The sequence below is a fragment of the Falco peregrinus genome, chromosome 2, assembly GCF_023634155.1.
Source record: "Falco peregrinus isolate bFalPer1 chromosome 2, bFalPer1.pri, whole genome shotgun sequence".
Taxonomy (NCBI): domain Eukaryota; kingdom Metazoa; phylum Chordata; class Aves; order Falconiformes; family Falconidae; genus Falco; species Falco peregrinus.
The window spans coordinates 52,291,329-52,315,632 of record NC_073722.1 but is presented as its reverse complement, the minus strand read 5'-3'; the positions used below and the strand labels follow the sequence as shown (position 1 = coordinate 52,315,632).

The window sequence follows — 24,304 nt, the reverse complement described above, 5'->3', positions numbered from 1 at the left end:
AAGTTCACATTAAAGAAATGCACAGTGCCCGAGTAGAGTAACTTACACTGTAGACAGGCCATCTAAAATTCTCTTTCTCTCTACAAGGGACACTAGAACAGAATACCCTGTGAACATGCTCAAATAACTGAAAAAAACCCACCCTACCAGTCAACTGGGGAATTTATATCCATTCATCTTAACCTGATACTGATACTTCCTCAGGCACGCACTTAACACACAATTGCCCACTGCTTTTGACCATCTTCAGCCAACAGAAGGGCTCAAATATAAAATCACAGAAGCTAAAGATGAAAAGACCTAGTCAGCCAATTTGTTAAACCATTTGCTGTGTTATTTTGGCTCCCTATAGTATACTGTCAAATACACTTCTGAACATCACTTGGACTTTTGATGTTATTTGGATTCTGAATGGCTTTGGCTTCACATACAGATGAATGGATTACACTCATCCATCCATGGGTTATTCATCTGTTCTGTTCAAGAAGACTCAAAGACAAGGATGTTGCCCAAATTAAACACTTAAAGTGCTTCTTAGGTCTTCTGAGAAACCCCTTCATTCCCACTTACAGATGCGATTTTCTATAGAAAATGAGTAACTTTTTTTTTTTACTTAACTCGTCTAACTATGATTTATGAACATCAAACACGCAAGACAGGCTTATTTTACACATTATTTACTCAGAACAGAACACTGATGGGAGAAATAAATGAGATAGACAAGATGATCCATAGTCAGAGACATGACTTGCTTTACGCCACAGCTGGGAAGGCAATCCGGGCCTCACGCATTACAGACTGTTGACCTCAGAAAAAGAGATGGAATGCATTTCAGATCGGACAACTGGCACAAGACACACAGAAGGGCTGCTGATGCTGTCATCTGCGAAGAAGCTGGCTGACTGGCCCTAGGCTGAGCACCCGCCTGCCGCCCAAGTCACCTGTTGCGTCGCCGACCGCGCTGTGCCCCCCGCCCGCCGGCAGCGGCACACCTGCAGGGCAGCAAAGCGGGCATGCGGCGGCCTCGGGTGTTAGGAGCCCGCACAGTGAATACCAATCACTCCCCGCCCCGAGCCAGCCGAGGCCGTAAGACGTCCTCTGTCACCGGGGCCGCAGAGCTCTGCAGTACGCGTTTACCTCGAGGTGACTGAGCGCCTGCCCCAACACTCGCGTTCCCCCGCTTTGCCGGCGCCAACCCGGCCTGCCCGCCCGGCAGGCACCATCGCCCTTGCCCCGCCGGGCGCCGGGCGGGCGGAGAGCGGCGGCGCTAAGCACGAAGCCAACGGCCCGGCGGCGAGACCCCCGGCCCCGCCGGCGCCCCCCGCCTCACGCCCGGCGCCCAGACCCGCCGGCAGGGAAGGCCAGGCTGGGGCCCCTCGCTGCCGCCGTATTCAGCGCGGTTTCCCCACCCGGGGCACCGAGTCTGCCCTCGCCGGGGCTCCCCTGGGGCGGCGGCCGCCCGGCCGGGAGGCCCCTACCTCAGGGACAAGGGGCTGCCGTGAGGGGCGTGAGCGGCGGCTCCCGTGTCCACCGCCCGCCCCGGGAGCCGCTAGCGCAGGGTACGGGCAGCCACCGCCCCCATGCCGTGCGGCTCCGCCAGGGGAGGGGCGCGGAGGGCGGCGCGTCCCGTCCCGTCCCGTCCCCCCGCCGCCGCCGCCTCCACCTGCTGCCGCTGCGCCAGTAGCCGGCTGGGGGGAGCCGCCCGCCTCATCCCCGCGGGGCCCCTTTGTGCTGCTGCTCCAGAGCTGCCCTCAGCCAGGCGGCGTCTGCGACACGGCCCAGGCGCTGCGGCCGCCCAGAGTCACCCCGCGGAGGGAGAGCCGCCGCCTCGCCCCCCGCTCCGCCATTGCTGCGCGGGCCGCGGCGGAACGACGCCTCGCCGCCCCCCGAGGAAGGCCGGGAGCCGCGGCGGTGAGTGGCGGCGGCGCCGCCCGCCAGCCCGGCGGCCGCGGGCGGCCCCAGCCCCTGCCCCTGTGAGGGGAGGCCGGGGCGAGCCATGGCGGGGCGCGGCGGGGGGAGCGTGCGGGGGGCCCTTGGGCACGGCCCCGCTGCGGGGGGCGGGCAGCGGGGGCGCCGGGTCGGGGCGAGCGGGGGGTGTGGCGGGGACCGGGGCCGGGGCGGGGGCCGCCGCCGGAGCCCCCCCGATCCCGCGGGCCGAGGGGCGATGAATCGCCGGGGCCGTGCGGGAAGGCACCGCTCGGCTCAGGCTGACGTGCCGGGGGGTTGGGGTGCTTCTGGTTTTTTGGTGGGGTTTTTGGAGGGGTTTTTGTTTTTTAACTTTGACAATAAAAGCCCTGGCTGTCGTTCTTACTTACCCAAAACGTAACCGAGGCACACAGCGACCAGCCCCTAATTTTTTCCCAGCCGTGAGGTATTTGGGGTTCCCCGGCGGCTGGGGACAGGGCTCATGCATTCCGGATTTCTGACATTTTGCGTTTCTGTGCGTGTGTGCCTGTGTGTGCCGGCAGAAAATCCCTCTATCCTGGAAGAATGGTGAAACTGGGGAATAATTTCAGCGAGAAGAGCACAAAGCAGCCCCTTTTGGAGGATGGATTTGACACCATCCCCCTGATCACACCCCTGGATGTCAATCAGCTCCAGTTCCCACCTCCCGATAAGGTACAGTAGGCTTTAGTTTCCACCCTGGAGAATCACACCCAAATCTCAGGCAAACAACAAAAGAATAGGTTACGTGTAATGAGCAGCTTAGAAATGTCAAGAAATACAGGGTGTTTTAAGGCATGCCAGTTCCCTCTGGAGAAAAAAACCTAACAGTTAAGTGAATGAAAATCAGTAGTAGTGATTCACCTTTAAAAAGTGGTTGGAGATGTTAGCAATAAACATACATAGATTTTAGTCCTGCTGTATGAAATATATAAACATGCAAATGCAAGCTTCTCTATGCTCTATTGTTATAGCCCTTCCTGTTCTGTCTTCTTTCTTCTTTTTTTTTTTTTTTTTTTTTTTTTTTTATCTGGAAGGTACTGTGTATTCTCTGTGAATGACATGAATTTGCTCTCTCCAGAAAATGCCCACCTAACGGGGGGATAAAGCAGTGCTTTATTTCTCTGCAAGATGTGCATGGGCAGGCTGGCCACAGAGAGAAAAAACTTCCATGTTCCTTCTGCGATTCCATAGGAAATTAATACTAGCCCCAGACAAGCTGAAATAATGAGATGAGAACAGGCCACTGAGTTTTTGCCTTGGCAACTTAGTTGGTTCAAACCCCTCCAAACAGGCAATTCAGGTGCTCTGTAACTGGAAGGGTATAGTCAGATGTGCTGCTTACAGGTTGGAAGGGAAATGGGCACCCTGCATTCCTCATTACACGGCTTGATTACTAAGGATTTAGGAAGGTGATGTGATAGCCTGTAAATACATTTATTTTCCTCACAATAAAGAATTCAGTGTTACTTACAGGTAAGGCATACAGTAGTAAGATACTTTTTCAGCTATTTCAGTATCCTATTTCACTAGGATACTTGCAAATTTCTTGCTACACATCTGGCAAAAAAGCTTTGCAGTCTTTGAAACATACAGAATTTACCTGGGAAATGGTCAGTAACAGCTTCATGCTGATTTTCATTTTTGGCATTGTGTCTTCTCACAATTATACTTCTAGATAAACTGATAGCTATACGTTCCTCATAGCTCAAAAAAAATCACATCATCTTATTTCGGGTTGAAGAATTTTGGCATGTAGAATTTGCCTCAGCAGAGTGTTGCTTGTAGACAATAAAATAAATTTGTGACCTCCACTTTAATTGCTATCCACATTATTCTGTGTTGTGTGTGGTGACCAGTTGGCAGGCATAAATGCAATAAGCCATAACAGCTGTTAGAGAGCCTGAGGGTCCATTTTCTGCCCTTGGTTACATGGGTGTAAATCTTGTAACCAAGGACAAAACTGCACCCTAAGGCTTTAAAACAAGTTAAGTCTTACTGTGCCTGATGAGCCTGCCAACTGGTGACTGGATTTAACCAATTACCAAGGACCAGTGACTGCAGCGCTAAGCAGGAGTCTGAACTAGGGACCTGTATGGTGCTCGCTTTAACCTGAGCAGAGCTTCTGTAGTGAACCCAGGAGGTTCTGTGCCAGCCCGATTGCTCCTGGTAGAATGGGGTGGAACTCCTCCCACCTTCACAGCATTTGTCTTGAACAAAAGCAAGTGAATAACTAGACTGGAAGCTTAAATAAAGGACTTGGATTGCCTCCTCTATGCTATTTGTATATTAGCTTTTCTTTCCTTCTGTGAACATAGAGGGGAAAAAATACGATCATGTATTTATTGGTCCTACTGGCTTCATTCTGTAACTGGTTAGTCATGTCGATGTATATTTACTGGTTGCTGCAGGCTCAAAGGCAGTAGTAGAGCAACTGATAAGAAAAAAGGAAACTAAGTCAAGATGGACACACAGATCAAATTCTGAAGTATGAAGACACTCATGTATAATGAATAGGAGTGTATACTTCATCTATCTATGCTTGTTACTCACTTACAAGGCTCCAGTGTGGCAGTGAAGCATAACTTCTTGAACAGTAGTGACTACAGTGCTAAGAATTTGATGGTTTTGACAGCTTCTAAATTAAAGGGATGAACTGATTTAAATTCATATTTAGGTATGTTAAACAAAAGAAGACATTACATAACCAAGTAGATAGAACTGTACGTTCAGTGTCAGCTGAATGTGATTTGAGTTGCTTGAGATTATGCAACGTAAAGGGGGAGGAAGGGAAGTAAAATGCTAAAAAGCGTTCCAGAAATCTTCAGGCAGTTTACTTCCTTGATGCTGTTGGGCAGCTGTAAAGTTAAATAGTTAATAATTATTATCTTACTAGTTATAGCTGAAAATAGGTAAAGTAGTTTCTCAACCTGTGTCCTGCACGTGTATGTGTAATGCTGTAAAAGCATTTAATAAGCTTTGTGGTACTGAGTCTAGGTACAATTACACATTCTAGATACCATTTCAGGGAAGGAAGGAGCGGGGAACCCAAAGCTTTAGTTTCAGTGCCTGGCTACCTGCAAGTGCCACAGTCTTAACTTCAGAGTAGTGTAGCTGCTATTGATACCATGGGCTGCGCTGAAGATAGAATTTGGTTATAAAAATCTAGAAGAGACTAGATTAGAGTCTAGAAGAGTCTGTTTATTCTTTGAAACAACAGAGAAAATCGAGCAAATCTTAATACCACTGTCAATACAACAAGCTGTACCCTGTCTTGAGAGTGATACTTTGAAAAAGATCCTGAAAAATTGCAGAAGACAAAATGAGGCAAATAGGTTAGGTATGTGAAAAATTCGTACAATTAGAATGCCTAGGAGAGCACGAGATATGACTGACGTAATTAATATTTTAGGAGTACAGCAAGGTGCTATGTAGTGTAGCTTGGGGCAGTAGCTCATAGGAAGGAATAAAGTGAAGTTAAAGAGCCTTGGGTGTTTCAAGAAATCTCATTAACTCGAGGGTTTATGTGCATCTTTCTGCTTGCAGTTGGTGAATGAGAAGTTAGATGTTAAAAATAAAGAGTGCCAAGAGCTGTAGTCTAGCACATAGTGAATAGCAACTAGATGGGTCATTTCCTACTCTTAAACTCAAAATCCTGCCTTCACAGAACATGGCTACTGGCAGCATCATCGTCTGCTAGATTTCTGTGGGTACTCTTCAATAATTCTCTCATCCTATTTGTCTCCAGTTTGAAATGCCGTTAATGGGATCTCCTGAAGCACATGGAGGTGGCTATTTTCAAAATGTACAGAAGTGGGAAGCTTCATGATTTGGATTTGAACTGAGTAGATGTTTGCCTAGTATAGCAGCACAGTGCCACCACAGCTGAAAACATTGAACACTTGTGAAACTGTTGCATAACAAGTCTTTCTGTAGGTCCATCAAAACCTGTTTGAGAGATAATTTTGTTGATGATTGCTATGACAGAAAAAAATAACAACTTACAGCTTCCGAAAAAGAATTACACAAAGCGTGTGGGGGAATTCTGTGCTAGATGCACTTGTAAGCAGGTAAAAGAGGAGTTAATAAAATACTTGTGGCTAGTTTCAACTGACAGCTTTTTTTTTTTTTTCTTTTAAAAAAGGTTGTGGTCAAAACAAAAACAGAATATGAACCTGATCGCAAGAAGGGAAAGTTCCGTACTCCTAAAATAGCCGAATTCACAATCAGCATCACTGAAGGGGTTTCAGAAAGATTTAAGGTAAGCAGTGAATGACTCACTTGTGTTCACAGAAGTGCTTAAAATCAATTGCTGATTGTAGTCAAAACTGGGTATAACTAACAGAGTGGCTGCTGTGGGTAGCTAGACATGAGAAAAATAAATTCAGCATTATAATAGTTCAGTATTCAGCAATTTCTTGCATCATTATTGCTTGTAACCCCTCACTGGCAGATGACTTCAGAAAGCACTTCTGTCAGCATGTGTGTTTCAGAACGTGGCCAGCCAAGGGTGTATGTGGTGGTCTTCATGCAGGTAGCTCTTATGACGTGGATAAAGCTTCTGTTGGTTTTGAAGGACAAGAACCACAAGAGTCTTTATTTTCTTTCTGGTTCTTATTTTTCACTGTGGCCAAACCATTCTCTTAAAAGCACTGTCATAGTCCATTATGTATTTTTTTATAGTTAAATGTATGACTTGGCAGCCTAGGGATGTATACCAGAGCTCTTTGCTATCAGTTTTCCGGGTCCAGCTGTATCTTACAGCTTGGTGACGACTGGCAGTTCAGCAAGAATCTGACTCGGATTTACTCTTTAGTGTCCACACCCCTAATACTCTCTTCCTAGTCCCAGAGGAAAGCTGAGAGTTTTAACTGGTGCAAGGATTGAATTACCTTTCCCCCTTCTCACTGGAGGATAGGTTTTTTTGCTCTGTGTAAGTAAAGCAAAGCAGGAAAGTTGGCACTTCCAGAAGTGGCACTTCTGTGAAGGTTTGGATTCCCTCCTAACCTCTGTTTGCATGATAGTAGTTTTAGGGCACACCCAAAGAATCTAGTTCTTTTGTGCCTGACCAGTGGATCTAAAAGCTGCTTCAACCCAAGCCCACCTTCGACATACACAGCTCTTTGTGGAACTGGAGTGTTCTAAACAAAGTGAAGGCTTGAGCGGTTAGACTTCAGGCTACATTTGCAAAGGGACTTTGCAGAGTGTTGCCAGGACAAATGTTTTAAGTGCAGGTCACCTGGTGGAGTCTTCAGCTGTACAGTGAAGCATGTAGGTTCCCAGTGAGCTGTGCGGGGAACCCCCAGATAGCTAATAAGAGATGTTATGGGGTGTGACAGGGATTTATTAAGGAGGTAAGAAACCTAGTTCCCGTTTTTCTCTTCCCTGATTTAGAGCAAGGACATCCCATCCCTCAAGGAAAATGCTACATTTTGACTAACGTTTTCTCCTGCTGGCACCATAGTACCAGTTCTTGAGAGTAATCCCCTTTCTCTCAGGTGAGGGTTGTGCACACTGTTGCTGTAGGGTAAGGTGCAGATGGACAGCTCAGAACAAGGAGGACTTAGGTCTGGCTGTCTTTTGTTCGTGTCTTGGTCACGCTAAGGTGATCTGAAAATGCTTAACGATGTTGTAGAAGAGAAAGGGGAGAAAGTGTTTCATTCAAGTACCCTGCTAGGACTTTCATTCCAAGCAACTGAGCAGAACCTATACCTGAGGAATTTTGCAGTTCCCCACTAGCTGTAGGGACTAAAGGATTTCATCGCTCAAATCTTAAATTGTAGATAAGGAAGGGTTTTTAATATCTTAGTCACATCTAAATGTTTTGTGCATCCCTTTGTAGGTCTGGGTTCTTTCCGTGTTTGTTGGGAGGGCTGAGCAAATGAGACCTTGGTGAACAACAAATAAATAGTTTGTGCTGTTGGGTAGTCTTGTGTAATTTGTATAGCTGTACAGTTAGAAGCCTGAGCATTTTTTCGTTGTGTTTTTATATACCTTTGGATGGCATAGTTAAGTATCTTTTAGATACTACTTTATGATGATCATTCTGGGATTAATCTCATGCTACAGGGTTGCTAGGTTTTGCTGCTAGGTAACTACTGCATCAGAGAGAGGTTTCAGTAAGATTTGGCATCTCTTGGGAATTGCAGGGTGATTCACACTGTGGCTGTAAGTCTAGGCTTCTAAAGAAGATCGTGGGGGTTGATCAATTAGGAAAACTGTGGTTCAGTTAATTGAAAACAATAGTTTCATGCAAAACATGCAAGTCCTAAAAATGTCCCTTAATCTCTATGTAACAGTTTTAGAATTGATTTAATCTGCTTGCAACATTTTAAAGAGAACTGACTGGTTCTCCAGCAGAGATGATTGTCATATTCACCACTCCCAGTAGTAAATATTACATGAATAATTGATGAAATTTCATAAATATGTAGATGAAAAGTACTGATTGTGTGAGGTTTTTCTCCTGGGTCCTTATTAATTGTGAACCATCATGGTAACTGCTGCTGTTGATTCTGAGAGAGCAAAAGGATATTTGTTTGAAAATTAAATATTTGCTGTAATTATTAAAGGCATTATTTAAATGGTGGGATATTGACTTTGGCTTGTGTTCATGAAAAAAGCTTCAGATGCCATTCTAATGACTAATATTGTACATCATCAATGCATAAGCTCGCCACAAGACTTAGCCCAAATGCTGTGCTAAAAATAAAAAAAAGTCAGTCAGTCATATTTACAAATAGTTCACATGTGTATTCTAAGATGTATTTCTTAAATAAGGACAAAGCAGATTGCATTTCTGGGATTCAGCAGTGCAGATCATCTAAAGCTGTTCTTTTTGAGAAATTGTACATCATAACAAATGAAGCAACTCCAGCATGTGCATATGTCATGTAGATCATTTGGTGTTTTAGCAGCTGGGTGAATAAGAAATTGTAAAAACGTATTTTCTGCATTCAGTCCACATTACTACAGTTATTACAACAGAGCTGAGAATGTTTACAAAGAAGACTGCAAGTATAATTTTCCTGTATGAAGCCACATTCTGAATTCAAATCAGAATCGGTCAGATTCTGAGAACCCCGTCTTAATTTAGTTTTATGGCACTAACCACACCAAGGAAGATATGATTTTTCACTGAAGATTATTTTCGATTGAGAATTAAAGTCTTGCTTTTGTTCTTTGAATGGCATAGGCTAGTGTGGGAAGTTGGTCCTTCACATCTGGAAAGCAACTTTGAATGGGGCAGGTTTTTCTGTCCTGTAAATTGTCTGCTGTACAGAATAACACAAGGGTGGACATACCATTTCAAAGGAGTCCTATGAATCAGAACATAGGAGGAAGCTATTGCAGGAGTAAATTGATGGTATCAGTTGCCCAAGGCCAAACCTTGTTTCCCCTGTTGACAGAGCAGCGTTTTTACAAACTCCACTTGGATTTTTGTAGTGGGATTTCTGTTCCGACACCCATTGAACTGGGCTACAGTTGACAGTTGTGCACAAACACACCAATTTATAAAAATGTCTGTTGTATGAAAGCATGAGATTTTTTCTCTCTTTGGGGAAACCTGAATAAGAAACATTCAGCATTATTTTGAAAACAAGTATGTTTCCCGATAAATTTCAAACCCTTAAATACACTCAAGCTGTAGGATGCTTTCAACCATTTGGTTTATTCAAAGCAGTTCAATTCTTCAGAGTTTATCCTTGGTATCTCTACGTACAAGTAACTGCAGAGCCAAAGCCTCAAGGTTATTTCTGTGGTAAGACCATATGGTGCAAGCCACGTACTATCAAGCAGCAACAGCTGTTGAAATGTCTGCATGAGGTTACAGAAAAGGAATCGAGACTTCCTTTGAAAATCAGTTCTCGCAGTTTTACCTGGTTGTTTTAAGACTGAAAAAAATGTATGCAACATATATTTAAATACTCCATTTTGTGATCTGTCTTAAAGGGGCATCCTTTAAAACTTACTTCTGCCTCAAGACTTTTTTACCTGTTCTTAATAATACCAGTGATTATTATTGCTGCAGAAATAATCAGAGACAAGGAAAATACCTCTCTCTGTTTCTGTGTGTTTACTCTGTGTGTTAAATAGCTCTCTTTGCTTCCTCTGTTAGGTGCATGAGATGTCAGCTGATGTCTGTAAAGGGTATCACTTCCTTAAGTATGTTCTGTGTCTGTCACTTAGTGCTGGAAGAGTGACAGGTACTTACTACCATGAGTAGTTCTGTTTTCTTCAGTAGAACTACTCACAGGGCTGAAGTTGCTCACAACTATAAGCACTTGGCAGGCTTTTAGTTTTTCTGTTGTTATTCACACAAGAAAATTAAAGGGAGATCCTTTCAATGTAGCTGCTATTTTATTTTTAAAGTAATTGAGGTAAGTAAAGGCACTGCATGGCAACTGTCATTTTCCAATTTTTTTAAAATGTTTGATAGTTCACTGATATGACATTGACAATCCTACTAAATTTTTGGTTAAAAGGAATTTTTTTACAGTCAGAGCTGGAAGATTTAAGTAAAGTGGATGCCTAACAGCAGCTCCCCTGCTTTAAGTCAGATGTCCTCTGTCACTGTATCCATAAATCCTTTTCTTGGAGCAGAACCAGTGACACTGGTGACACAGAAAGCATTTTGGGTCTCTCCAGATGTTAATTAACACTTCCATAGCCTTTCCTCTTCTGTAGTAATCTTTTCCAGCCTTTCTCCTGGCCTCAGTAGTACCTTTGGGATTTGTATGGGAAGGTAACAATGTTCTTATCTCAGGGCCACAGGGTTGTTGAACTGCTTTCTCAGGTCTCAGTAGTTAAGAAGCTAATACATGGTGCCATGTGATGGAAGATAATGGCAACGTTGTCATGAACAGCTGTGTTAAGCCAAAGTGCAAGACTCTCAAGGCCACTGCCTTGTTATCTGTTTTTGTTAAGCCATGGTGCTAGATGTTCAAGGCCCTGCCTTTTAAAGTGTTTTTGTCTAGCAGTATCTCCCTCAGGTTTCATTAACAGACTCACTTGCAGGCTGCTTCTGTTGTCTTGCACTGTCGCTGTTAATAAGCACTGGGTCTGTAGCGCTTTTTCAGTTACTGTCCTTCATAAATTTGTCTGCCTTGCTGCTACTTCCAGTCATCTCCAGGTAAGCAGCCAAACCAGTTCTCTCTTCCTCTTTGTCATCTCTGTTTGAGGACAGTCTTTTATTTCTCCTGTTTTTTCTGTACAGTCTACCCCAAAACTGTAATTTTCTTTGAGGACAAAGGTTTGATAGCAATGTTCTGGTGAAGAAGTTAGTTTAATAGATAGATACGAGTCATGTAGCTAAGTGTGACACATGATGTTAGAAATACTCTTCTGAAATGAGGCACCTGGTTGTCTCTGAGTCACCAGTCATCTTGTGTGTGTATGTATGTATGTATGTATATTCCTATAGCAAGTATGGGAAGTTGTGCCGAGTTTTTATGTATAATTTGGATTGCTTCACAAATGAATACGAGTCAAATGTGTATGTAGATGTGAATGTTCCTTTCTTTTTCTTTCATGTTACCATTTGCTTCAAATTGAACATTTCTTAATCCTTAAGTGCATTGTTTCAGGCGAATTTTTCATGGCCCAAGTAACAGCAATCAAGAATGTAATTTTGGAAAAGCAGGAATGTTAGGGGAAGTGGAGAGCTGATTTCAGTGTTCTGTAACACACTGGTAGAGGGCATTGTGCAGCTGGAGATGCAGGATTTTAGTGGAGAGAGGTGAAATGGAGGTCACGGCCATTTGCAGGGAAGTCAATGGGATGTTTTACAAATTTTATTCTGTGGGATGCAGCCAGATGCAATCTATTGTAATTACAGCCTGCCTGCCTAAAATTCTCTAGTAGTTTAAATTGGATAGCAATAACCTTAATTTCCTGTCCTAAATGGTTGTACAGAGTTGCTGTATTTCATTCCAGAAGGCTTTGCATTTCACTGGTGAGCAGAGCATAAGGTGGTTGTAAATCACTTCATATGAAAGATGCTCTATAAATGTATGTCCTCACTCTTGTCGTTTGGTGCTAGCACCAAGTCTGTGCTTTACAGACAAATCAGAAATGAAAGTTGTGTTCTCAAGAGGCTGCAATTGAAATAGATAACGCATAGATGTAGAGCAGAGATAAAATGTGACCAAGTGCCAGTGATTGAGCAGTGAAAATTACTGCCTGTCTTCTTAGTTCCATTTAGTTCCACTTCTCATAGTAACAGGAATGCTCCTAGGTGGGTTGTGTGCTGAAAGGTGCGCAATGGAAGGAAAAGTATGAAGGAGGGCGGTGCAAAGCAGCACAGTAAGAGTGGGTTAATGAAAGAATTTCAGGCAAGAAGAGGAGACATGATGAGAAAGGTGGAAGTGAAGGCAGAGGAAAACCAGATGGCACCCAGGCTTCAGTAGGACAGTGGGATACTGGCAAAATGGAAGGAGATGGAGGCTTTAAGACGAGCAAAAGGGGAGACTTGTGCATGCCTTGAAACATGGCTTGTAATTTGTTCTGAAAGGTACAGGAGCCAGGAAAGAGTCTGAAGAGAAGCAGGCATAGTTGGTACAATTGATGCATTTTTCTGTAGTGTTCCAACTTGAGCACAATAAATGTTAGGGAAGTGAGGAAGGAGGAGACTGCAATAGCCAGGCAGAGAAAATAACATCTTTCAGTGTTTTGCCACTGTAGCAAAGTAGGGTGGACTGACTGGGGGAGGATCTAGCAGATGTTGATAATAAGGTCTTACCGTGATCTGTTTATATGTTAGTATAGTTGTCAGATCTGGTGAGTTTCATTTGTTCAGCTAAATGCTTACAGAGTCTGAAGATGGTATTTTTTTGCTGTGGGTACACTTAGTTCATTCATTAGTCATCTCTCGTTTTGATTACTGTAATGGCTTCTGGCTAGACATTGTCCTTCTTCTGCTCTTCACTTGCAATCTATTAAAAAATCTGCCACATACATAATATCTTGTCATCTTTTCTGTTCACTTAGTTTTGCTGCCAGATCCCCTTAAAACCAACTTGAAAGGACACTGTCAAGAATGAAAACAAAACCACGCTTTTGGTTCCTAGTTAAAATAAATGATTTGTTGTGCTATCTTGTAGTTATTTCATAAAAAGTATTTTAAAAGCTCATCATGTGGTGTGACAGTCACCTTGGAGTTCTGCAGGATGTACATGGCAGTGAATGATCATAGCAATGCAAAAGACTTCTGCTCCCACTGTGTGGGGCCCTGCAATCAGCTACCACATTTTGGCTACCACAAAGAGAAGAGATTCAAGATTTCCTTCCAGAAGAGAGGGACTGGTGATTGTGCATGCACTGCATCCTCTCCTGCCACAGAGGAAGAGGGCAAGTTGCTGCTAGTGCCTCAGTAGGAAGAAGAGAATCACTTCTCTTTATTCTTTAGTGGATGTTGAAAGTTGCTGTGAAAGAAAGCATTAAAATGGCAGTTTTGGTAGTGCTTATGGTCTAAAGAGCACCTTGTCGGCTTCCCTTTTTCCATGCTTGTATTTCTGAAAGGCATCTGGGAGGAGAGGGCTCAGAAGGTGAGGCAGAGAGGTAGAGGCAGAGAGGTAGAGCTGTGTTACTGGTGGGGGAGGGAAGCTGACTGCCTCAGGCTCAGAAGTGAACCTGGGAGTCTGACAATTGTGGACCATCAGTGGTGGGGTTATGAGAATGAAGGAAGATGGCTGTTAGAACTAAGAGGAGGATTTTCAGCTTGTAAGGGAGAAGTGGTTTGGATTAATAGGTGATTGCGATCACCTTGGAATCCCGTGATGGATTTCTTTCCATCTGTGTCATTTGTGTGTGCGACTGTCCTTTACTTAAATAAAAGTTACTTGTATCCTGAAGGATGGTAACAGAAGGGAGCTTCTCTTCTAATAGGAAGGAGACAAGAGCTTACTTGATTAGGGATTTGCAAATGGAGTGTGATTGCAAATTATTGGAGATAATGAGAGTAAAAATTTACATTTTAATACCAAAATTAATAACATTAGGAAATAGTGTAACAGAGAGAAAGATTCCATCAGAATTCTGAACCAGGAGCCCTGAGAGCTCTTTCTAGTGGCTTACTGTGTGGCAATGGAAGAACCATGCTGGATATGACCTGTACGAGCAGTGAGAACTCACAGCTCCACATAGGTCACTGAACCAGCTAAATGCTCCATGTCTCAGCAAATCAGCTCTGAGGTTGTCAGGCTCCAGCAATTCATACAATGTTGGGCTTTTGACCTCTTTCAAAAAACACAGTTACTTTCCAAAACAGTTTCAGAGCCTTGGAGAGAGTGATTCTGCAGTGATTGTGGAAATATAAATCTTTTCCTATTGTCTATCTCATATTTGATCTCAACTACAAAATTGCTCGTTAGCTTTACAGTATGGTCCTAAAGCCTCATCTGTATGTCAAAATGGTGACAACTGGGAAATAACGTTACAATTCTACTATCCCCTGCTAGTAGGATGGCCAGGGAATAAGACTAAAATGCTTTGAGATTTGAGGATATTTTCCAAAGCATTTAAACTGTTTACTCCTATCTGTGGAGGAGACAAATGTGAGCTCAATCGATCTGAACCATAGCAATCGTTCTGCTTGGTGTCCGCGTCCCGTGACACAGGGCTGTGCGGCTGGAGAGAGCAGCCTGTTTCAAAGGCTGTGTGGAATATATCTTGTAGGGCATGGGTAGCCTCAGCAATAATCCCATCTGGATTTTATCTTTTCTATCCCTACTTGCTAGTCTCTCTTTGCTTTCTTCTGCAAGGGAAAGAGCAGTGACTGTCAGAGCAAAAGGAATGGTGTACCTTACACCTTGAGTCAGTGGGAAGTGGTGGGAAGTGCATGACCCAAAACCTGCAACTTGGAGCAGGCTCTGTGTGTGTTGTAGAGCTGCTGGGCAGGGTGAAGGCTTCGCCCTCCTTTCTGGTTCCTCATCTTCCCAGGCTGCCCAGCAGCAGCTGGAGCTCCATGGGGGAAGGCAGCCTTGGGCCCATGGCCCCGCAGGCAGCCAGGGCTGTGGACCTGCACTGGGGCACAGGCATGGTTAGGGCCCCTTGGCCTGGTGGGGCGGGAGGACCCTGGGCATCTGCATGTGGGAACAGTGTGACGCAGGCAGCGCATGGGACTTAGAGATACCAGCAAGGCATTAGGGAGGTGGGACAAGGAGCCCCAAGTGGGAGCGAACTGCGGGCTTAGAGGGGAAAGGTCGGTTTTTCTAGAGCCTGGAGTGCAAGGAGAATTTTGGGAGGAGAATAGACAATAAGGTGGTTACAGTTGTGGGGCGTGGAAAACGCTGGAAGATGGGATACAAGGTTTGGGCCAAGCCAGAGTGTGAAGGGCCCTGGCCATGTGTGTGGGTGGGATAGCTGAGGAAACGCAGGCAGGGGCCCCAAACAACCATAGAAGAAAAAAGGGAGAGGCCTGATTAGAAACGTACGAGAAGGGCTGAGCTAGGGCATAGCTTGGTCAGGAATGGGGCGGGGGAGTTACCTTGTTCCTTACTGAACTGAGCCACAGAAAATGACCAGAAAAGAAAATGCGCTTTATCTCTTGGATTCATGCAGCACATACTGAGACATGGACACGTGAGCAGGAAATACGAGGTTGGCAAGACAGAGTGATCTATCCATGTTAACTTCCATGTATGCAAACGAGTAATAAACTTGGGGAAAGACTAACTAAATTTGAAAATGGATCTCGGTGTGAGGTTTTTGGATGGTGATTAAGAATATGGTTTGGTTGTGTTTATTTTTTGTAATCTAGTGATGTTCTGAGAACGTTGCTATTAACCAGAAAGGTCCTTTTCTCCATATCTCATTTCAGTTGGCATTGTTACATTAATATATATATTTCTTCTGCTGAATTACTTTCTGATCTGCAGTTTTTCTTGTTTCTCCTCTGGCCCTCCTTTGTTTTGCTTATTTTCTATCTATCAGAAATCCTTACAAAATCTTTGGCTTCAGCAGCACACGATACTTACCAGCCTTGTTTCAGCCAGGAAATGTAGCATTTGCTGTTGTCTGCCCATGGTGAAGTTCCCTTCCCCAGCCTGAGCAGTCCCTAAAAGTTCATCTCAGTCCTTCATTGTACTTACTAGTCCTGCTGCCACACACAGTTTGCAGTGTTGCAAATCCTGTTAGTTCTGGGGTTTAGCATAAAGGGAGTGTGCGGTGGATTTTTTTAACCAAGAGGGATAGCTACAATTTTTTGTTCCTTTCTGAAATACTAGATTATTCTTGTTTGCATAATTGACCTTGATGTGCCCACGTTCTGTTTTTAGGAGATATATACAGCTGGCTTACTTGTCTTCCTTTAAAAATTAGATCATATTATACTTTAATTAATTAATCACATAATCTTGTTTGTTTCTGTTTGTTATTGTTTCTTACGCTGTAGCCCATGCTGGCTTCTTTCTAACTTGCCCCCCAGAAAACAAGTCAACCACTCTTACTCTGTAATCTCCTTGAGCTACTCATTTCTCTGTCAGTAGTTGCTTTAAAATAATAAAACCACACACCTGGGACGCCCTCCTAGGTAATTAATGCTATTTGCTGAGCTCACTCTTTCCAGAAAAATGGGTCTGAATTAAGAGAGCTTTGCAATTTAACTGCTAGGCCAAAATCTTGGGCTTTCTCTTGTCAATGGGTAAGTTAATTCTAGAGGTAATTCTGTCTCCCATCTCACCTGAAAGGCTGTGGGTCTCCAGCTGCTTGGTTTATTCCCGGGAAAGGTTAGCTTGATACTGACACTGGCTTCAGATTCAGCTTAAGGTGTGTCTTGGATTTTCCGCCAGACCGAGTTCGGGACCAGAGAGGTGCTTACAGCCACAGTAAAAAGTCAGTGCCATGTAGTGCAGTCTGTAATGGCTTCTCTGTGAGCACTGTGGAGAGATGTGGAACAGAACTCCTCGAGGCTAGCCCTGTGTTGAACATGGTGTATTCCCTTACGGATCTGGCAGTGAACTACTCCTGTACAATCTCTGTGTGATGAAGAAGTACTGTTTCAACCTATAAATCAAGGGGAATTGAGCAACCAAGCATGCAGACTACTGATGTAACTGTCCATACATTCATAGCAGGCAGACATTACTTTTTCCATGCCCTGCCAAGAATCACCTATGCATTATCTGGATGACACCTGTGCTAACTTACTGTCACCTGCCTCTATTCCTGGACAGGCGCAGGGAAAATAAACATGCTTATCAGCTGACATAAACTAGACTTACACTTACATCATCCAGATACTGAAGAAGCGGGAGACCCAAGCTACCTCTGTGTGTCCTGGCCCTGTGTGCACTGAACAGAAGAAATGCAACCAAAAAAGCCTTTGCCGTACAGAGGCAACGGGCCACTGACCAGATGATCTGCTTGCCTTCTGAGAAGGGGGAGGTAGAGGCACTTAAGTGCTGCTTCCTTGTTCTCCCTCAGTAATTAAGAAACCGGTTTTATCTTTTGCTTGGTTTTACTGTAAAGTGCATTCGTTGCTGGCTTCTGCTGCCTGCAGTAACAAACAGCAATATACTAAGCAGTGCATTACTAACATAAGCATGTTTTATTTTTCATTACAGGTAACTGTGCTGGTTCTTTTTGCCCTTGCATTCTTAACCTGTGTTGTATTTCTGGTAGTCTACAAGGTTTACAAGTATGATCATTCCTGTCCAGAAGGATTTGTTTTCAAGGTAAATTGCATACACATTCTAGAAAAATAGGAGAGTATGTAATATTCTTCACGTTGTTTTCTGCATAACCTTGATTAAGTCATGCTGTATTGCATAGAAATTGGTGTTTGTTTTCATAGGTTACTGTGCTTCCTGCTATGTTTCTTTCTACTTATTTTATAATTGAAATTATACTACTGCAGTGTTTTCATAATGTTCTTATTTTGCTAATGCTTTAAACATTGAAAATACAGCAAAAGTCCCAACACCAGCATCCTTCAAACTTACTTCATATGCAGTTGTCTGGAAAAAGCTCTCATTTATTGGGGTATATGGTTTAATGTTGCATGTTTGTCCCAATTCATGTGTGTTAGGAAAGCAGAGAATGTTAAAACCTGGAGAAAAAAAAATTACTCTGGAATATGTGTCAAAGAAACAGTAGAGTGATGTTCTCATTAAGAGTAGCAGAGTTACCTTAGGGTTATTTTTGTAGAAAGAACTTCTTGTTCTAGAACAGTGACCTCTGAGCCCTACTGCCACAGGCCAGAAGTGATGCCAAAAAAGGGAAAACACATTTATTGGAAAAACCACTGGTTCTAACTGAAAGGGAGGCTGGGGCTCACATCATTCACGCGAGATGGTAGTGCAGGCTCCTCAGCGATGACCTGGGCTGCAAGTCAGAAAAGTAACATTGATTTCTCAGTTTAAATTTAGCAGGGTTGAACTTGGCTGTAATTAGATAAGTAGCAGTGATGATGGTGTTCTTCCCTCTTAATTTTTTAAGACTATTTGCTCACGTAATGAATCAAATGGGTACCTAGTATGATCTTTGAAAGGATTTCAAAAGGAGTGGCTCCCGCAGCACTCCTTTGACAGTCCTGTTCAAGACTTTTTATTCTGTCACTTCAGGCACGTAAGTATCTTACAAGAAGCTGGTGCAAAATTAGTGATGCCCTGCTGGATTAACTTAGCTCCAAGCATTCAGTTTTAGGTTACTGCTTTCCCTTAGTTGAAGGGCAAGAGATACTGTAGTTAGAATATTTGGCTGTAACTCAGGAGATCCAGCTTTTGCTTCTGCTGTTGTTTTTTTGTGTTGTCTCAGAAAAGCACTGAAACTCCTCTGTGCTTGTCTCATGGGACAAAGCCTTTTTTTTCTCCTAAGCTTTCTCTTGGCTTTGAGCAATTTGGAATATGGACTGTATGTTGCTACCGAGCCTGTCTTGATGTTATCCTGACTTGACAAGAATGGCCAGTTATTGTGCTCTTGTTGTAATCCTGGTTAACAGTCCGCTGCTTCCAGTTCCTTTCATACCATGTTGTTCCCTGCTTTGAATTGCAGCCTTCTGGCTTCTTTTGTCTTGTCTTCCTAGTGTCGCAAATACTTAAGGAGAGGATGTTTTCCTAGCTGTATTTCGGTTGCACTGTGAACAGTCTGGTGGGCTTCTCTCCTTAGGGCCCTGCATTTGAAATAGAAGTCCCATGATTTGTTTTTAAGGTGCAGCACATACACAGGGCGGCGTCGGTGTTACTCTCCCGGTGTTGGGTGCCAGGAGACACAGCATCTTTAGTCATGTAACTCCTCAAGAGTTTTACAGGATAAACACATCAGCAAATGACACAAGGCCTGAAGTTACTAGTATTGATGTGAATTCATATTTTTTGCCTTTGCATCTTTTTTGGGAGAGTCTGTAATACATCATGGCATAGCTTGGCACAGATGTCCTAAGAGACATGAAAAAGTCTTGTCACCTTGTGACCAGTGTCTCTGTGGACTGGCTTTGTCCTTCAGGTGGACTCAACAACATTCCCTGGCCTGGATCTCCCCAGACTTTGGATGCTGGTGTGATTTCCCCTGGTTAAGGGCAAAGGCGTCCCCTGCCTCAGGAAGCCTGGTACCATGGGAATCTCCGCATAAAGGCTGAGCTACCGCAGCTCTGAGTCAGACTCGCTCTTCTCTGCTTTGATGCTCTCATACATGGAGCAGTTCCAAAGGTTTCAGTGTTTTCAGCCTTTCTGCTGTCCTACACACCCAGTACTTGAAGCTGTGCTTAAAAAGGTGCTCATCTTCCTTGGTATAGCAATCTTAAACTGCTTGAGCCTTGAGTTTGTGCTTGCTGAAGCCTTCTGAGACAGCCCTGGTACTGCTGTTGTGTAGATCACTCCTCTGAAGTACTCATTACAGGGTATTGGTGAGACTCACCAGAGCTTTCCTCAGAGACCTGAGTGCACTTACACCCTGAAGGAATTTCTCCAGGGCATCACTGTGTTCCATACTCTTAACCTGTTACCTGTTAGCTTTCGTTGCCACAGCACTTCTGCTCTGTCAGGCTTGTGGACAGTGCAATGAAGTAATTTCAGGGCATTAAAGACAACACCATCATCTGTTAAGTTTGGAATTACTGACCCAGCAGACTTAATGTGACAGAAGATACTATTTGTAAGTGAATACCACTGGGGTCTTCATGTCAAAGGGACAGAAGGAGTCATCTTAATACAGTCAGAGACTGGCAGCCATGATTTTCTCTGGCATCGAAGTCTTTAACCCGTAACTAATTTCTGAAATAGAAAGGTTGTGAAAGAAACAAGAGACTGGCAACTCGCTGTGGAGCTCCTTGTGGCCTTCTGTATTACTTCTCTCACCTGGGAACCATGGAAACAAATAAAAAGGATGGAGAGAAATACTCTGCATAAGCTGAAGCTGTCAGGCAGGCGGCAGGATGAGAATCGGCACCAGTTCATGTCGCTCAGTCACCCCCGAGTGCTGCATAGCTTGCCTCGATTAGGAGCTAAAGTGAAGGGGGCTGTCCTTGGGCAGAACAGAAGGAGCAGTGAGTAAAAGAGGAGGTTTTTCCTGTCTTCTCTAGAAACATGAAATCCTGGCAACAAAAATGCAGTCAAGATGGAGACTCTGCTGTGTGTTTCTTTAGGCTGTTCTGTCAGATGTTGTGCATGTTTGTGAATACAAGAAATAACATTACTGAGTCATTTTACCTCTTAGAAAGAAAATTGCTTTTAAAAGGCATTTTTTGTAAGCTGGCAGTAATCTTAGCTTGTCTTCAGCACTAATAATTGTATTTGCTTGAATCTCCTTGGCAGATTTCATGAGATCAGTGGATGGTATTCCTTCCCCCATTTTAAATATTTAGAATTGTGACTACATCCCGTGACTGGGTGAAATAATCACTACAAAGATGTCTGTGTCTAGGTACTTCTTAGTCATTTTATTACATCAGAAGTAGTGTCAGTTATCCCAGATAAAGCATGGATAATCCTTCCAGAAGATGACATGGTTGCTGTAGGTAAACATGCATATCAAATAGCTCTATTCCAGATTCCTGGGTGATTATTTTTTTAATCTAGGCCTCAGTCTCGCAGCTGGTATATACGATGATTATGACCATGGGGAGACCTCTGTTGACTTACACAGTGCTGAACAGGCACAAGTGTCTGCTTAGCTGGGGTTAAATCCCATCTGCTTTGTAGTGCTACTTCAAACAAAACTGTGAGGGAAGATTTGCCCTGGCTGCTGTGTTAACGAAAGATAACAAATAGACGGGAGCTGGATGGATGTGCTAACTTCGAGCACTGCTGTGAGTCCGACACATATTGAGGCTTCTGTCACAGGCGGGTTAGAGCCGATGAGGTGTTAACTCCGTGGGAGGGCTGTTGGTCTTGTAGCAGCGAATCTTCTCACAGCAGCCAAATTTGCCACAAGACGCTATTTACTGGGGGGCAGGCAGGTTCGTAAGACTACCCGTAGGCCTGTTGTTTTGGCAAGTCTTCCTTTTTTCTTTCGTACCTTTTGATGCTTTTTTTCACTCTTTTTCACATTTTTAGGATGCAAAATTTGTATTGTCAGGAATTTTTGCTGGATCTTCCCCCACTCATTTTGTGCTTTATGATTTAAACCACTTGAAACTGTTGTTACTGGTGCTTATTTATGCCACTTTCCTTTTTTTTTTTTTCCTGACAAGGACAGGAGTCAACCCAAAAGTAAATGTGGACATGTTTGAGATAGCGTCCGGTCCTAAAAACCATTGACATTTTTGCATGTGTTTTTGTGGTCAGAAATTTACAATATTAAATTTTGCTTGCCAACTGCTATGAGAACAGTAGCAGTTCAAAGTTGCTGTGCTATAGTGTTATAAATTCTAGACTTCTCGTGGAGGAAGACCAAACAGCCTATTCTTTTTAAGACTGCCATAATAGAAATTATTAAACTTAATTTTCCTAAAGATGCAGCTACTCATGGCTTGTATTTTAGAGGATCAATTCAGTCATCCATACGACTGCCCCAACACTGAGGTGTCAGGCAAGACTGCCTGGGCTGGCAGATATGGCAGAGGACCTGTGGAGAGACCCGTGACCTACTGGAGCAAAATCTGAGGGGGTCGCAGGATCCAGCTGCGTCATTTTTTCCTTCAGTGCAGCTTGCTGCTTCGTAGGCTTGTGCCGCATCGCTGCTGGAACGGTTGCTAGATGATACCTGCTGACTAATGCACTGCATGTGTGCATTGACTTTGGTTTTTAAGATGACAGCAAAGTTTGGATCCCACTTAGTATTTAACGCTCTAAATCATGTATTTCCCTTTCAAAAGCTCTGAGCTTCTAGCAGTTTCTATGTAGTCCTCTTACACTTCTGGGAAATTAAATAATGTAGTCCCACAGCTGAAGATAGCTTTTGAAAAGCCTTCTGTTGGCTACATCTTTTTGACAATCAAGTGTCCAGTATTTTGTACGTGTGTACACACTGGCCACCCATGATGTTTTCCCTGTATGTCTTCTTATTTACTGGGCTACAGAACTGTTCATACCTTGGCAGCAAAACACATCTGTATTAATTTCTGTCCCTCAGACTGAAACCACTGTATTAAAGCGCCTGAAGCGACTCTGACAGTAGGATACAGACATCTGTAATCGCAGACCAAACAGGTGGAATAAGGTGGGGAGGAAAAACCAGCGAAATATGGCTGGAACTAGAGATTGAGTGCTTTTAGAAAAAATTCTAGGCAAGTATGTTTCGTGTATGTTAATTATTCTGGTGTATAAACCTGGATTGGTCTTCCTGGCAAATCACTCGGTAGTTTTAAGGATGGCAGGGAAGAACACTTTAAGCACAGTAGGACAACACTGTAGTTAATTGCCCTGTGTTGTATGTCAACTCACAGAAATTGAACGTTGGCTGAGACTAAAAGGAAAAGAAGAAAAAACTTAACCTCCTTTCTGTGTGTATGGGGCTGTATCTGTAATCTAAGTAATGGATTTTCTTTTCAGAATAATCAATGCATTCCAGCTGGGTTGGAAAACTACTACTCCGAACAAGACTCCAGTGCTCGAGGGAAATTTTACACAGTCATAAACCACTACAATCTGGCCAAACAAACCATCACGCGCTCAGTGTCCCCGTGGATGACAGTACTGTCAGAAGAGAAACTATCTGAACAGGAGACTGAAGCTGCTGAGAAATCAGCTTAGTATGATAAGCTAATTATTAACACTATGTCATTTGAAGGTAACTAAGGGACTTTAAGGAACTTTTCATTAAATATAATCATGGATAATTTAGAGGTTACTCATGTTTATGGTGCAATTGCTTCTGTTTGCTGATACTGCTTTGCAAAAAAAAAAACCAACCCAAAACTTGCTGCAGAACATTCATGGGCATAAAACAAGGTGCATATCAGCATTGCTTTAGAGCTTTGACACCATTTTCAATGTTAAAAAAAAATCCGATGTTAGATATGTTCTTGCAGTTTATTGGATACTGACAGATTTCTTCAGTGGATTTTCAGGGCTTGGACCTTAGAGAAGTCATGTGTTCTGTTGTCTGAATTGATACTTTATTTATACATTTTCTTACTCTTTGTCACTTTGCAAACTGAAACACCCCAGCCATAACCAGAGTGATCTCTTGTTTAGCTGAAAGTTGTATTTAGTATTTAGTTGGCTGAAGCAAGAATAATAGTCAGCATTGATGGCAAAGGCATAATGTAATGACTTGTATGGAGAAAGAAACTTGGTAGCATTTTTCTTACATTTTCTTTACTGTTGTTTATTTGTAAATGATAACAAAGTTCTCTGCAACAAGGCATGCTCAGTGTTTTGTTATTGCTGTCAACAGGATTTAACTGCATTTCCACTTTGGCTTTAGCATCTTGGTAAGGATGTGCACTGAAAACACTAACTAGCTAGACATTATGGAAAAACACGGACAGTTTTAGTGATGGATGTTGAGGATAGCGTAAAAAAAATAAACAGTTCAGGCTGTTCAAATGAGAAATGACATCTTTTGGTCATACTTAAGAGGCAGAAAGCCCGTTCACAGTATGTGTGGTCCATTATGTAATCTGTTGGATACAACTGAGGGAGTAATATGTCTAAATTTTCTCTTCTGTTGCATTAACATTTTCCCTTTTTCTTAATTAGAAGGAGCTTTCAGTTGATGTATGCTTTGCAGTTGGATAGTTCTTAAAACACAGAGCATCACAAGTGAAACAATAGCATATTAGTTAACAGCACTGGCTGTTCTAAAGCTACATGTGAAACAGAGCGAAGAGTAGAACTGTTTATGTATGGCTTGGGAGGGGGAAAGATGTAGAACATAGTATTGTGGATGCACGTTAAACTTCCATTGCAATTACAGACTTACCTATTCTTTGTGTGAAACCATGTTTTCATTTTTATTACAAATCTTAAATACATATTAC

The 24,304-nt window shown here is 43.2% G+C and overlaps 1 protein-coding gene across 2 annotated transcripts; it reads left to right on the top strand.

Annotated features, from left to right (window-relative positions):
* Window positions 1–1,603: 1,603 nt before the first annotated feature.
* NSG1 (neuronal vesicle trafficking associated 1) lies at window positions 1,604–24,259 on the top strand. 2 transcript variants are annotated; one of them, XM_055795298.1, is made up of 5 exons: window positions 1,604–1,911; window positions 2,469–2,619; window positions 6,089–6,205; window positions 17,508–17,618; window positions 22,872–24,259. In XM_055795298.1, exons 2-5 carry the CDS (start codon window positions 2,491–2,493, stop codon window positions 23,070–23,072), a joined length of 558 nt encoding a protein of 185 aa, XP_055651273.1. In that variant the 5' UTR covers window positions 1,604–1,911; window positions 2,469–2,490; the 3' UTR covers window positions 23,073–24,259. The 2 variants fall into 2 exon arrangements, with proteins under 2 accessions (XP_055651273.1, XP_055651274.1); XM_055795299.1 differs by lacking the exon at window positions 17,508–17,618 and having other exon boundaries at window positions 1,681–1,911.
* The last annotated feature ends 45 nt before the right edge of the window (window positions 24,260–24,304 follow it).

Excerpts from the sequence above, each read along its gene's own strand:
- NSG1 (XM_055795298.1), top strand. The coding sequence starts at position 2,491 with ATGGTGAAACTGGGGAATAATTTCAGCGAGAAGAGCACAAAGCAGCCC. Across the intron at positions 6,206-17,507 it reads GGGTTTCAGAAAGATTTAAG|GTAACTGTGCTGGTTCTTTT; the intron begins GTAAGCAGTGAA and ends TTTTCATTACAG. Across the intron at positions 17,619-22,871 it reads CAGAAGGATTTGTTTTCAAG|AATAATCAATGCATTCCAGC; the intron begins GTAAATTGCATA and ends TTTTCTTTTCAG.